Source organism: Erythrolamprus reginae, assembly GCF_031021105.1.
Source record: "Erythrolamprus reginae isolate rEryReg1 chromosome 13 unlocalized genomic scaffold, rEryReg1.hap1 SUPER_13_unloc_8, whole genome shotgun sequence".
Lineage (NCBI taxonomy): Eukaryota > Metazoa > Chordata > Lepidosauria > Squamata > Dipsadidae > Erythrolamprus > Erythrolamprus reginae.
The window spans coordinates 95,702-111,007 of NW_027248452.1; the positions used below are offsets into that span (position 1 = coordinate 95,702).

A 15,306-nucleotide genomic window follows, 5' to 3' on the forward strand; every position below is an offset into this window, starting at 1 on the left:
AAAGAAAGGGAGAAGGTTCGCTTGGTGTACCAGCTGTGGCCCTATTTGGACCAGGAGGTTCTGCGCTCATCAACTCCCGTCTCGACTATTGCAATGCGCTCTACATGGGGCTACCCTTGAAAAGTGTTCGGAGACTTCAAATTATCCAGAATGCAGCTGTGTAAGTTGTCATGGGTGCGCCTCGGTACACCCATATAACACCTATATTCCGTGAGCTGCACTGGCTACCCATCAGTCTCCGGGCACAATTCAAGGGGTTGGTTATTACCTATAAAGCCCTATATGTCTTAGGGCCAGATTATTTTACGGGACCGTCACCTGCCATATATCTCCCAGAGACCAATTAGAGCACACAGAGTTGGCCCCCCTCCAAGTCCCGTCAGCCAAGCAATAATAATAATAATAATAATTTATTAGATTTGTATGCCGCCCCTCTCCGAGGACTCGGAGCGGCTGACAACAACAATGCACCATGTACAAATCTAACGTTAAAAAACAATTTAAAACCCTTATTATAAAAAGAAAAACAATCACACAACCTAACACAGTGTTTCCCAACCTTGGCAACTTGAAGATATTTGGACTTCAACTCCCAGAATTCTCCAGCTGGCTGGGGAATTCTGGGATTTGAATTCCAGATATCTTCAAGTTGCCAAGGTTGGGAAACACTGACCTAACAGACCATACATAAAACCATTATAGCTAGGGGGATGTATCAGTTGGCCTTCTCCGGGTCCCGTCGACTAAACAATGTCGTTTGGCGGGTCCCAGGGGAAGAGCCTTCTCTGTGGCGGCCCCGACCCTCTGGAACCAGCTCCCCCCTGAGATTAGAACTGCCCCCACCCTCCTTGCCTTTCGTAAACTCCTTAAAACCCACCTCTGCCGTCAGGCATGGGGGAATTGAGACATTTCCCCCGGGCCTATACAATTCATGTATGGTATGTTTGTGTTTATGTCTGCTTTAATAACGGGTTTTTTAAAAATGTTTTTAAATTATTAGATTTGTCTTGAATTGTTTTATTGTTGCTGTGAGCCGCCCCGAGTCTACGGAGAGGGTCGGCATACAAATCAATCAATCAATCAATCAATCAATCAATCAATCAATCAATCAATCAATCAATCAATCAAGTAAGTAAGTAAGTAAGTAAGTAAGTAAGTAAGTAAGTAAGTAAGTAAGTTTCCCCATGCCTGGTGACATAGGTGGGTCTTCAGGAGCTTTTGAAAAGCAAGGAGGGTGGGGGCAGTCCTAATCCCTGGGGGGAGTTGATTCCAGGGGGCTGGGATCACCACAAAGAAGGTTCTTCCCCTGGGTCCCACCAGATGGCATTGTTTAGTCGACGGGACCCGGAGAAGGCTAACTAGTTGGTCGCTGGGATTCGTGCAGCAGAAGACGGTCCCAAAGGTATTCTGGTACGATGCCATGAAGGGCTTTATAGGTCATAACCAACACTTTGAATTGTGACTGGAAACTGATCGGCAGCCAATGCAAGCTGTGGAGTGTTGATGAGACTTGGGTGTATCTGGGGAGGCCCATGATTGCTCTCGCAGCTGCATTCTGCACGATCTGAAGTGTCCGAACACTTTTCAAAGGTAGCCCCATGTAGAGAGCATTGCAGTAGTCAAACCTTGAGGTGATGAGGGCATGAGTGACTGTGAGTAGTGAGTCCCTGTCCAAGTAGGGCCGCAACTGGTGCACCAGGCGAACCTGGGCAAACGCCCTCCTCGCCACAGTGAAAAGATGGTTCTCTAATGGTGCAATGTAGACTGGTGGTGGGATCCCGGGGGAGAGGTTTCTCTGTTGCTGCCCTGGCTCTTTGCAATCTCACTCCCCACCCCCTGGATGTCTGCATGGCCCCCACCCTGCTGTCTTTCCGTAACGCCATAAAGACCTCTCTATGCCGGCAGGCTTGGGGATCCTAAATGAACACCAACTTGAGCACCTGTATTTATTTATTTTTTATTTATTTTGTTTGTTTATTTTGTCCAATACACAATACATATTGAAGAGAATAGACATGAAGTATTATATTTATTTATTAGATTTGTATGCTACCCCTTTCCGGAGGAAAAGACCATGGTATCCTTCTGCGCCGGCTGGAGGGGTGTTCTTCAGTGGTTCTCCTCCTACCTCTCTGGTCGGTCGCAGTCGGTGTTAGTGGGGGGTCAGAGGTCGACCCCGAGGTCTCTCCCTTGTGGGGTGCCTCAGGGGTCGATCCTCTCCCCCCTGCTATTCAATATCTACATGAAACCGCTGGGTGAGATCATCCAAGGGCATGGGGTGAGGTATCATCAGTATGCTGATGATACCCAGCTTTACATCTCCACCCCATGTCCAGTCAACGAAGCAGTCGAAGTGATGTGCCGGTGTCTGGAGGCTGTTGGGGCCTGGATGGGTGTCAACAGACTCAAACTCAACCCGGATAAGATGGAGTGGCTGTGGGTTATTGACCCCCTCAGAGAGGGTCCGCAACTTGGGTGTCCTCCTCGATCCACAGCTCACATTAGAGAACCATATTTCAGCTGTGGCGAGGGGGGCGTTTGCCCAGGTTCGCCTGGTGCACCAGTTGTGGCCCTATTTGGACCGGGACTCATTGCTCACAGTCACTCATGCCCTCATCACCTCGAGGCTCGACTACTGTAACGCTCTCTACATGGGGCTATCTTTGAAAAGTGTTCGGAAACTTCAGATCGTGCAAAATGCAGCTGCGAGAGCAGTCATGGGCTTTCCCAAAAATGCCCATGTTACACCAACACTCCACAGTCTGCATTGGTTGCCGATCAATTTCCAGTCACAATTCAAAGTGTTGGTTATGACCTATAAAGCCCTTCATGGCATCGGACCAGAATATCTCCGAGACCGCCTTCTGCTGCATGAATCCCAGCGACCGATTAGGTCCCACAGAGTCGGCCTTCTCCGGGTCCCATCAACTAAACAATGTGGGTTGGTGGGCCCCAGGGGATGAGCCTTCTCTGTGGCGGCCCCGACTCTCTGGAACCAGCTCCCCTCAGAGATTAGAACTGCCCCTACCCTCCTTGCCTTTCGTAAACTCCTCAAAATCCACCTTTGTCGTCAGGCACGGGGGAATTGAGATATCTCCCCCGGGCCTATGTAATTTATGTATGGTATGCTTGTAGGTATGTCTGCTTAAAAACGGGGTTTTCTTAACTACTTTAAATTTTAAATTGTAAATTATTAGATTTGTTATGAATTGTTTTATTTTGTTGTGAGCCGCCCTGAGTCTACGGAAAGGGGCGGCATACAAATCTAATAAATAAATAAATAAATAAATAAATAAAGGAAGGAAGAAACGATATATATGAGATAAGGAGAAACAATTGGACAGGGGACGAAAGGCAGGCTAGTGCACTTATGCACGCCCCTTACTGACCTCTTAGGAACCTGGAGAGGTCAATCGTGGAGAGACTAAGGGAGAAATGTTGGGGCTTAGGGGTTGACACTACTGAGTCCGGTAATGAGTTCCACGCTTCGACAACTCGATGGCTAAAGTCATATTTTTTACAGTCAAACTTGGAGCGATTAATATTAAGTTTGAATCTGTTGCATGCTCTTGTGTTGTTGCGGTTGAAGCTGAAGTAGTCATGGACAGGCAGGACGTTGCAGCATATGATTTTGTGGGCAATACTTAGATCGACCATGACTTTGTGAATGGTATGTGTGGGTCGTGTATTGCCTCGTTATGAGTTTTAATCAGGGTTTTAGAATTATAGTTTCTTTTCTTGACTTCTTATTGTTATTTGTAATTTTTATATGATAATTTTATATTGTTGTAAGCCGCCCCGAGTCTCTCGGGATTGATCAGCGTAGAAGTCAAATTAAATAAACAAACAAACAGGAATTGATTGATTTAAACATGTATATTAATGATATATTCCACGGCATGTGTAGATTGATTTGTGCAGGAGTTTGGGGAGGAAAAAAAAAAATTTTTTATGGTCACAAGAAGATCCCTTTTACTCCACGCCCTTGCAACTTCGAACGCTCGCTTAGAGAACGGTCCGTAAATCGAGGTCGACCTCTATTCTTTTTGGTTGGAAAAAGGGAGGGAGAGAGAGAGAGAGAGAAAGAAAGAAAGAAAGAAAGAAAGAAAGATAGAAAGAAAGGTCCGTAAATCGAGGTCGACCTCTATTCTTTTTTGGTTGGAAAAAGGGAGGGAGGGAGAGAGAGAGAGAGAGAGAGAGAGAGAGAAAGAAAGAAAGAAAGAAAGAAAGAAAAAGAAAGGTCCATACATCGAGGTCAACCTCTATTCTTTTAGGGTTGGAAAAAGGAAGGGAGGGAGAGAGGGAGAGAGAGAGAAAGAAAGAAAGAAAGAAAAAAGAAAGAAAGAAAGGTCCATACATCGAGGTCAACCTCTATTCTTTTAGGGTTCGAAAAAGGAAGGAAGGGAGAGAGAAAGAAAGAAAGAAAGAAAGAAAGAAAGAAAGAAAGGTCTGTAAATCAAGGTCGACCTCTATTCTTTTTCGGTTGGAAAAATAAAAGAAATACAGTAAAAGAAATGCTCAACGTAGCATGACTAAGCGGCTAAACTTTATTGCAAGGGGATTTGAAGGCCCGCTCGCGATTTACGGACGGTGGATCGTCTACAACTCAATCACGGTCGGCTTCAGCTATTTGCAACAAGGTTGCAAAACTACAGATTATTTTTTTTCTCTCTCCCACCCCGCCCCATCAATTCCTAATTTTTTTCCTCCTTTTGCAGACATGAGGCCTTATACTCAGGAAACCTGGTGCAAAGCCTGTTCGACGCTAATGTCGTCGTGGAGTTGGTAATTCAGGGCGCCCCAATTGACCACGGAATTAGCCACCTCGTCGTTCTTCTTCACCTTCTGAATCTCATCGGGTTTCAAGACCCGCGGCCATACGTTGACATCTGCCATTTCCCCCACGAAACCTTCCCTCCTGCCCCAGGAATCGTCGTCCTGCCCTAAAATGATGGACCCAGTTGGTTGCATCTCGTAGCCCTTCTTCATCACAAAGCGAGGGTAGAGCTCGCCGTCGTGCCAAAAATGAACCAACCCGGTGGTGGAGTTCCAGGCCACGCAGACGTGCTGCCACCCTGAAGGCGACGTCTTCCAAAGCGGAATGATTTGGGTCATCCCACCGATTTGGAGATTGAACTGGCTGGGGTTGGGCCTGATGATCTGCAGGTCTTTTCTCTTGGGCTTGGTGGAGTAAGAGAAGAGGGTGTAGGGACGGATCTGGACGGGGCTGTACCTCAAGCAGACGGTGAGGTTGGTCCAGGGCTGCTGAAGAGAGACGTTCACCTGCACCATGGCCTTGTTGGCAGCGGCCGGGAAAACGAAGACCTTCTTCTGTAGATCTGGAAAGGGACAAAAGACCTCTCTGTTAACCTGTGTATAATCAGGTAGTGGGAGCAGTGGTGGGTTGTGGATGTGACTTCGAGGGAATAGAAAAAGAAAAGAAGGAAAGGAAGAGGGAAAGAAAAAGAAACAGAAGGAAGGGAAGGAAGGAAGGAAGGGAAGGCTTGGCTTCCTTTCCCTCTGTCATTTCCTTCCTTCCTTTCCTCTCTGTGTCTTTTTCTTTCCCTCTTCCTTTCCCTCCTTTCGTTTCTTTTCTTTTCCTTTCCTTCCTTCCTTCCTTTTCTGGCTGAGGGAGGGAGAGGGAATGGGAGGGAAGGAGGGAGGAGGGAGGGAAGAGAAAATGAAGGGAGGGAGCAAGGGAGAAGAGATTGGTAGGGAGGCAGGGGAGAGAATAAAGGAGGGAGGGTGGAGGGATGGAGGCAGGGAAGGGGAGAGAGGAGGGAAAGGAAGGGAGGATAAAAGGAAAGGAGGGAATGGGGGAAAGGAAGAAGAGAACAGGAGAGAGACAGGGAGGAGAAAAAGAAGGAAGGAGTGGAGGAATGGGGGCAGGAAGGGAATAAAAAGGAAGGAAGGAGGGGAGCGAGGGAGGAAGGGAGGAGAAAAGGAAGGAAGGAGGGGAGCAAAGGAGAGAAGAGAAAAGGGAGGGAGGAGGAGATGGGGGAGGTAGAAAGGAAGGAACGATAGAGGGAGGGAGGAAAGAAGGAAAGAAGGGAGGGAGGGAATAGTGGACAGGATTTCAGATCCCTCTTTACTCATGGAAATACTACATGGGCTTTGGGTGAAGCCACCTCAGAAGAATCTTGTGTGGAAACCAACCCTCAGCCTTACCATTCGACCTTCTCCCTCACCAAGAAGCTCTACCATGAACAGAAGATCCAACGGCCCCATTGAGAGCCACGCCAATGAAAAGCTCAACTGATTTCACCCAGCCTTCTGGAGACCAGAAGACACTCCAAGGACAGGTGGAGCTGCTCCTACAGAGGTTTAAGCCTCACCTGTTTGGCCGAAGGATCCTGGCAGGCAGGCGATCAGCAGGAGGGAAGGAAGGAGGGCCATCTTGCTGGACGATGGAGGAACTAGTCAGCCGCAGGAACTCTGGGCAGCCTTCTTGCATCAATCTCCTTGACCGAAGAGCTCTGTCCTCCTCCAAAGACCAAGTCAACTCTTCAAATGGTGACATTCCTCAGATATTTATTTGAGTGCAGAACAAAGAGGACTATTTCTCCCTGGGACTTTCTCACGAGAAGGTATTTCCATCACGGCATGTGTTCTAATTGCCGTAATAAATATTAGTTAACCATTACCTGGGTAGAGGTATATACTAATTTTTTCTCATCATTTCTTTTTAAAAAAAATAATATACTTTATTTATAAATATGGAAAAAAGAAGGAAATAGGAAAAGGGTAGTAGGGGGTATACAGAAAGGAAAAAAGGGGGTGGGGTGATACGATTATACATTATACGTTGTAGATTATAATACATGTAATTCTTGGTAATAATGTTGTATTTCTTAAACATTGTAAATAAGCAGTGGATAAACAATATCGTTAATATTATCAAGAATTTACGTTTACAGGGACGACTTTTGTGGAAAGGTAGTAGGAGGAGTATATGCATAATATAGTAATTGTATTTTATATGTAAAAGGAAAAAAGAGAGAAAAGAGAATATGTGTTAGTAGGTATTAGTAGTGATGTGTTATGTGATATGTATTACATTAGTTTTCTCGCAATTTCTATCTCATTAAGAAACCAGCCTCGACTCTGGATCGCCAAACTCAATCCTTACCACATTCCTAGATAACTCCCTTCTCATTGATCAAAACATAGGCAGAAGGTCACCGAATACTTTTGCTAATACAGGAACCCAGCAAAGAATGTATTTGGAGACAGAGGTCAGGGTTTTTAGGATTCCTTTTCAGACACACCACAGTTTCTCGGCTCTTCCATGGAACAAACGTTGCCCCCATTTCCCACAACCCCATTCCTTTATATTGCCTGGAAGTGACATCACACCTCAAAGAAGAAAGGAAGTGAATTAATACCTTTTATTCTGGATCTCCTCTCGCCTTCTAACCATTCTTCGATAACGAGGATCTGTCCAATTGTTTTCCACTAACATGTCTTCATCACTGTCTGACTAGGGCCACTCTCCTAATATCATATCAGCCTGCTAGTCTGTCCACAGTCTCTTTCTGCCTCACTCTCGCTCTCAGCTTCCTCTGGCAGCCCCCCTGGCCCAGGGTACCCTGAGGGGCCTGGCTCATCCTCTTCCGAATCAGGCACGACCTGGGGTGGACAAGGGTCACTCACAACAATGACAGGCAGGTGAGGATAAGAAGGAGGGAAGCATGAAGGACTAAATTGGCAGATGATGGAGGAATTCTTGCATTGACTGTTTTTTGGAGTTTCCTTCCTCCCTCTCCCTCCCTTCCTTCCCTTTCCTTCCCCTTCCGTCCTTCCTTCCTCCTTCTCCCTTCTTCCTTCCTTTCTCCTTCTCCCTTCCTTCCTTCCTTCTTTCCCCTTCCTTCCTTCCTTCCTTCTTTCTTTCCTTCCTGTTGAACTACAAGACATCCAGACTGTTATCCTTCCTTCCTTCCTTCCTTCCCCTTCCTTCCTTCCTTCCTTCTTTCTTTCCTTCCTGTTGGACTACAAAACATCCAGACTGTTATCCTTCCTTCCTCCCTCCCTCCCTCCCTTCCTCCTTCTCCCTTTTTCCTCCCTTCCTTCCTCCCTCCCTCCCTCCCTTCCTTCCTTGAGAATCTTAGAAGAGATCTGATGGAGAATTGAAGTCCATCTCAATACATACACACATCCCTCCCTCTCTCTCTCTCCATCTCTCTCTCTCCCTTTTTCTTTCTCTCCCTCTTTCTCTCACCCTCTCTCTCTCTGCACAGCAGTGGGGTTGGACTAGAAGACCACTAAGTTCTTTTCTGAGCCTGTCATTCTGTATTCTCTGCCCTCTGTGTGTGTGTGAGAGAGAGAAAGAGACTTGCAAAGTTGCCAGATATTAAACAAAGAAAAAAATTGCCCTGAATGGTTGGTCTAATGCCAGGGCTGCGACTGGCACACAGAGATCCAACTAGCTGGCAATCTTAGCTGAACAAGGGCAGAACAACCAGTGAAAAGAGAAAGTCAACATTGTAGGCCTTGATGGGCATGTTGCAAGAAGAACCATGAATGGACGCTGCAAGAGGGCAGCTCTCCAGAGGTGGGATATAGCAACAACAATAGCATTTAGACTTATATACCTGCTTCATAGTGCTTATACAGCCCTCTCTAAGCTGTTTGTAGAATCAACCTCTTGCCCCCAACAATCTGGGTCCTCATTTTAGCCACATCAGAAGGCTGAGTCAACCTTAAGCCAGTGGTGAGATTTAATTTTTTAATTTTTTAATTTAAATAAAAAATGAATTAAAAAAGGGGGGGTCCCCTAACTTGGCAATTTTAAGAGTTGTGAACTTCGACTCCTAGAATTCTCCAGCAAACTGGGGAATTCTGGGAGTTGAAGTCCACAAGTCTTAAAGTTCCCAAGTTTGGGGACCCCTTTTTTATTTATTTATTTTATTTATTTTATTTAAATAAAAAATAAAAAAAATAAAAAGGAGTGGCTGAAACTTGGAAAATTGGAAGATGGGTGGACTTATAAAAAAATAAAATAAAAAATAAAAATAAAAAAGTTTTTTAAAAAGGAGTGGCTGTAACTTGGCAAATTGGAAGATGGGTGGACTTCAATTCCCAGAATTCCCCACCCAGTATGTTTTAAAATGAGTGGAATTCAATTCCCAAAATCGCAGGTTTACAGGTTTCCGTATTGCACTTCTTTAACAATCTGCTCAATCTCCCCTAAAGTTCTAATCCTGAACTTCTGTAAATCGTAAACAATCTCATCGGCTTCTTCTTCAGTCTTAGTAATTATTGCTACATCATCAGTAAACAATAATAACTAAGAAATTAAACCATTCTTTTGTCTCCGAAATAAACATGGATCAGCTATTCTAGCCTTAAAACTCATATTAACTAATTCCTGCACAATACAGTTATTCCATTCATGGCCTGATTGTCTTAGACCATAAAGACTCTTCTTCAATCTCCAATAACCATGTTTTCCATTATCATTAACTCCCGGTGGCTCCTTCATATAGATCCTCTACTAACCGTGTGCTTAACAATGCAACAAATGCAACACCAGGTGGTATGGAAGAAAGCCTGGTTTGAGTTGAATTAAGTCAGCATGCTTTAACAATGGGGAAATTTGTCTCCCCCAATTCCCTAACCAGAATGCTTTGAGGTCCGCCCTTCTTAAAAGTCCCAAAGTTGAGTAGCATTTAATGTATATTTTCCCCCCAAAAAATGCTTTTGTGTTTTGGAAAAATGAAACCAGGATAGGGGGAATCTCCTATCCTTCCCTCCCCCACTTCATTTGTTACCTTTCCTTCAGCGTGGTGAGCTTTCCCCCATTCGTTCATCACAAAGATATCATTGACCGATAAGCAAGCAATGATTTCAACTCCTTTGCCCTTCAGTTGTCCGGCTTTCTCCACGTAGCCGGGTAGATGGGTCTGTCATCGGACACGATACAAAAAAAATGAATTACAGACAGTCTTCAACTTATGACCACAACTGAGCCGGAAATAATTTGTCTTGCTAAGAGTAAAATTTTGCCCCATTTTAACCACCGTTCTGGCCACTGTTAACTGAATCTTTGCAGCTGCTAAGTTAGGGACATGTAGTTAGAGACAGAGTAGTAGATGCTTGGAACAAACATGGTTGGTAAATCCACAGGAACTGAATTTAAACATGCCTGGGATAAACATAGATCCATCCTAAGATATAAAATACAGGAAATAGTATAAGGGCAGAAGAGATGGACCAGGAGGTCTTTTTCTGCTGTCAATCTTCTGTGTCTCTGAATGAACCAAACCAGGGGTAGGCAAAGTTGGCTCTTCTATGACTTGTGGACTTCAACTCCCAGAATTCCTGAACTAGCATGATTGGCTCAGGAATTCTGGGAGTTGAAGTCCACAAGTCAGAAGAGCCCAACATTGCCTACCTGTGAACCTACCTGTTGACTTTGCTTGAAGGGGAATCATGTGACTATGGAGATGTTGCAACGGTCATTAGTGTGAAAAATGGTCACAGGTCACTGTTCAACGCCAATGTAACTCTGTAGGTCACTACATGTAAAGTCGAGGCATCCTTGCAAAGTTTATTTTCTGCAGCGTCTTCTTTATAGTGGAAACAGATTGAGGTATCCTTCAAACGAATGACCGCAATTGGGACTGGAATGTGTCTTGCTAAGCCAGCGATGGCGAACCTTTTTTGGTTCGTGTGCCAAGAGGGGTGCGTGTGAGTGTGGTGCGCCCACAACTTCCCTCCCCCGCATGCCTGCGCAACCACCACCACCCCGGCTGCCCCACGTATGTTCACAGGCCTTTCTGAAGTCTGGTAAGTGGGAAAAAATGCCCAAACGGGGAAAACTTTGCTTTCGTGTTTCTTTTGGAGTTCCAGTGCTTTCCTGACCTGTAAGGACATTTCCTGTTGGCTTCGTTTCTCTTTACCATTATAAAACTGTGTTTGGATTCAACCGGTGTGTCTGGCTTATCTTTTTGGGTTGGTCATAGCTTCCGGAGTGACCCAGACAGAACAATTATATGAGTCCGGCCCTCTAAAACCATCTCCATTTCTCATGCGGCCCCATGGCAAAATTAATTGCCCACCCCTGCATTAAGTAGTCACCCCTGGTTTTGCCAACTTGTTCGCTGCGTGTGTAACTTTCAACAGCCATTAAAGAAAAAGGACTACCGTTACATCAAAGATTTTCTAGCGCTCTTTGGTGGACTGCCTCCGACTTTACATTTTCAATTCTGGCGGCTTCTCAAAACTGATTCTTACTCACTTTGGAGCAACCCGGGGTGAAGGCGCCAGGCACCCCGAAAAGAATGCCCTTTTTCCCCTTGAAGAGGCTGGACAGCCTCACTTTGTTGGAAGGGTCTCCTTCGTAGACCTCCACGCTGGGCAACTTGTCCCCAACCTGTCGAAAGAAAGCAGACAGACTTCAATTCCCAGAATTCCCCCGTCAGCATGCCCGGCCTATCAGAATGCAAAAGGGGGTCACGTGACACCCACACACCCCACAACTGAAAATCTTACTTATCTTCTCTTTATACTTATGTTGCTAAGTGAAAACATTTGTGAAGTGAGTTTCGCCCCATTTTAGAACAAAATAGAATAAAATAAGTAGATAACAGAATACATAATAGAATAAACAGAATAGAATAGAGAGTAGGGTAGGGTAGAGTAGAATAGGAAATGATAGCATAGAATAGAAATTTTATTGGCCAAGTGTGATTGGACACACATGATTGGACACACAAGGGATTTGTCTTTGGTGCGAATGCTTTACAATTGTTCTAGCCACAATTCTTAAGAGAATCACTTCAGTTGTTAACTTGGTAACATTTTGAAATGGGTTGGTTCCTGAGAATGGAATAAGTTGCTCTATTTATTAATATCTAAACAAAAAAAATCAAATTGTCGCTGCAGAGCACTGCACACCAAGACAACTAGACACAAGAACAGTTTTTTCCCAAACACCATCACTCTACTACAGTGTTTCCCAACCGGTGTGCCACGAGACATGATCAGGTGTGCCGCGAAGAAAGAAGCTCAGCTTCTGGTCTCGCAACTTTTGTCAAAAGCAAAAAGTTGTGAGACCGGAAGCTGAGCTTCCTTTTTTGTGTCTTTTAAGTTTTCCGGCAGCTGCAGCGCCCCGCCAGGCTGGAGCTTCCCTGGCGACAGCAGCAGGTGGGCTTTCTCTCTCTCTCTTCTTCTCTCTATCTCTCTTTCTCTCTCTCTCTTTCTCTCTCTCCAATCTTTCTTTCTCTCTACTCTCTCTCTTCTCTCTTTTTCTTTCTCTCCTCTCTCTTTCTATCTCTCTTTCTCTCTCACCTATCTCTCTCTCTTCTCTTCTCTCTCTCCTCTCTCTCTCTCTTCTTCTCTCTATCTCTTTATCTTCTCTGCCTCACTCTCTCTCTTTCTCTCTTCCTTTCTCTCTCTCTCCTCTCTCTTTTTCTCTTTTTCTCTCTCTTTCTTTCTCTCTCTGTCTTTTTCTCTCTTTCTCTCTTTTTCTCTCCCTCTTTCTTTCTCTCTCTTTTTCTCTCTCTCTCTCTCTCTCGCTCGCTTTCTTTCTCTCTTTCACTTTTTCTCACTTTCTCTCTCTCTCTCTTTCTCCCTCTCTCTTTCTCTCTCTTTCTCTTTCTCTCTTTCACTCTTATTCTCTCTCTTTGTCTCTCTTCTCTCTCTCTTTCTCTCTCTCTCCTCTCTCTCTCTCTCTTTCTTTCCCTCTCTTTCTTTTTCTCTCTCTCTCTCCCTCTCTCTTTCTTTCTTTTTCTCTCTCCTCTCTCTCTCTTTCTCTCTCTCTGTCTCTCTCTCTCTCTTTCTCTCTCTTTCCCTCTCCTCTCTCTCTATCCTCTTTCTTTCTCTCTTTCTCTGTCTTTCTCTCTTTTTCTCTCTCTCTTTTTCTCTCTTTCTCTCTCTCTCTCTCTGTCTCACTTTCTTTCACTCTTTCTCTCTCTCTCTTTCTCTCTTTCTCTCTCTCTCCCTCCCTCTCTCTTTCTCTCCTCTCTCTTTTTCTCTTTCTTTCTCTCTTCTCTATCTCCACTCTCTCTTTCTTTCTCTCTCCTCTCTCTCTCTCTCTGTGTCTCTCTCTCTCTCTTTCTTTCTCTCTCTCTTTCTCTCTCTCTCTTTCTCCCTCTTTTTCTCTTTCCCTCTCTTTCTCTCTCTTTCTCTCCGTCGCGTTCTTTCTCTCTCTCTCCTCTCTCTCTCTCTTTTTCTCTCTCTTTCTCTCTTCTCTCTCTCTCCTCTCCCTAGAATTTTCTGGAATTTTCTAGAATTTTCTAAAATGTTCTAGAATTTTCTGGAATTTTCTAGAATTTTCTAAAATGTTCTAGAATTTCTTGAATTTTCTGGAATGTTCTTGAATTTTCTAAAATGTTCTGGGATGTTCTAGAATTTTCTAAAAAGTTCTTGAATTTTCTAAAATGTTCTGGAATTCTCTAGAATTTTCTGTAATGTTCTAGAATTTTCTGGAATGCTCTAGAATTTTCTAAAATGTTCTAGAATTTTCTGGAATGTTCTAGAATTTTCTGTAATGTTCTAGAATTTTCTAGAATTTTCTAGAATTTTCTCAAATGTTCTAGAATTTTTTAGAATGTTCTAGAATTTTCTAAAATGTTCTAGAATTTTCTAAAATGTTTTGCAATGTTGTAGAATGTTCTAGAATTTTCTAAAATGTTCTAGAATTTTCTAAAATGTTCTAGAATTTTCTAAAATGTAAAATTTTCTAAAATGTAGAATTTTCTAAAATGTTCTAGAATTTTCTAAAATGTTCTAGAATTTTCTAAAATGTTCTAGAATTTTCTAAAATGTTCTAGAATTTTCTAAAATGTTCTAGAATTTTCTAAAATGTTCTAGAATGTTCTAGAATTTTCTAGAATTTTCTAAAATGTTCTAGAATTTTCTAAAATGTTCTAGAATGTTCTAGAATTTTCTAAAATGTTCTAGAATTTTCTAAAATGTTCTAGAACTTTCTAGAATTTTCTAAAATGTTCTAGAATTTTCCAAAATATTCTAGAATTTTCTAAAATGTTCTAGAATTTTCTAAAATGTTCTAGAATTTTCTAAAATGTTTTGCAATGTTCTAGAATTTTCTAAAATGTTCTAGAATGTTCTAGAATGTTCTAGAATTTTCAAAAATGTTCTAGAATTTTCAAAAATGTTCTAGAATTTTCAAAAATGTTCTAGAATTTTCTAAAATGTTCTAGAATTTTCTAAAATGTTCTAGAATTTTCTAAAATGTTCTAGAATTTTCCAGGATCTAGAATATTCTAAAATGTTCTAGAATTTTCTAATGTTCTTGAATTTTCTAAAATGTTCTAGAATTTTCTAAAATGTTCTAGAATTTTCTAAAATGTTCTAGAATTTTCTAAAAGTTCTAGAATTTTCTAAAATGTTCTAGTGTTCTAAAATGTTCCAGAATGTTCTAAAATGTTCTAGAATGTTCTTGAATTTTCCAGAATTTTCTAAAATGTTCTAGAATTTTCTAATGTTCTTGAATTTTCTAAATTGTTCTAGAATTTTCTAAAATGTTCTAGAATTTTGTAAAATGTTCTAGAATTTTGTAAAATGTTCTAGAATGTTCTAAAATGCTCTTCAATTTTCTTGAATTTTCTAAAAGTTCTAGAATTTTCTAGAATTTTCTAAAAGTTCTAGAATTTTCTAAAAGTTCTAGAATTTTCTAAAAAGTTCTAGAATTTTCTAATGTTCTAGAATTTTCTAAAATGTTCTAGAATTTTCTAAAATGTTCTAGAATTTTCAAAAATGTTCTAGAGTTTTCTAAAATGTTCTAGAATGTTCTAAAATGTTCTTGAATTTTCTAGAATTTTCTAAAAGCTCTAGAATTTTCTAAAAGTTCTAGAATTTTCTAAAATGTTCTAGAATTTTCTAATGTTCTAGAATTTTCTAAAATGTTCTAGAATTTTCTAAAATGTTCTAGAATTTTCTAAAAAGTTCTGGAATTTTCTAATGTTCTAGAATTTTCTAAAATGTTCTAGAATTTTCTAAAATGTTCTAGAATTTTCTAAAAAGTTCTAGAATTTTCTAATGTTCTAGAATTTTCTAAAATGTTCTAGAATTTTCCAGAATCTAGAATTTTCTAAAATGTTCTATAATTTTCTAAAATGTTCTAGAATTTTCTAAAATGTTCTAGAATTTTCTAAAATGTTTTGCAATGTTCTAGAATTTTGTAGAATTTTCTAAAATGTTCTAGAATTTTTAGAATGTTCTAGAATGTTCTAGAATGTTCTAGAATGTTCTAGAATTTTGTAAAATGTTCTAGAATGTTCTAGAATGTTCTAGAATGTTCTAGAATTTTGTAAAATGTTCTAGAATGTTCTAGAATTCTAG

General features: G+C 41.9%; 1 protein-coding gene across 1 annotated transcript; it reads right to left on the reverse strand.

Annotated features, from left to right (window-relative positions):
- Positions 1-4,734: 4,734 nt before the first annotated feature.
- Positions 4,735-6,396, reverse strand: LOC139155200 (serum amyloid P-component-like). The gene is made up of 2 exons (XM_070730285.1): positions 6,336-6,396; positions 4,735-5,339 (listed from the first exon to the last, which is right to left on the reverse strand). Exons 1-2 carry the CDS (start codon positions 6,394-6,396, stop codon positions 4,735-4,737), a joined length of 666 nt encoding a protein of 221 aa, XP_070586386.1.
- Between the last annotated feature and the right edge of the window lie 8,910 nt (positions 6,397-15,306).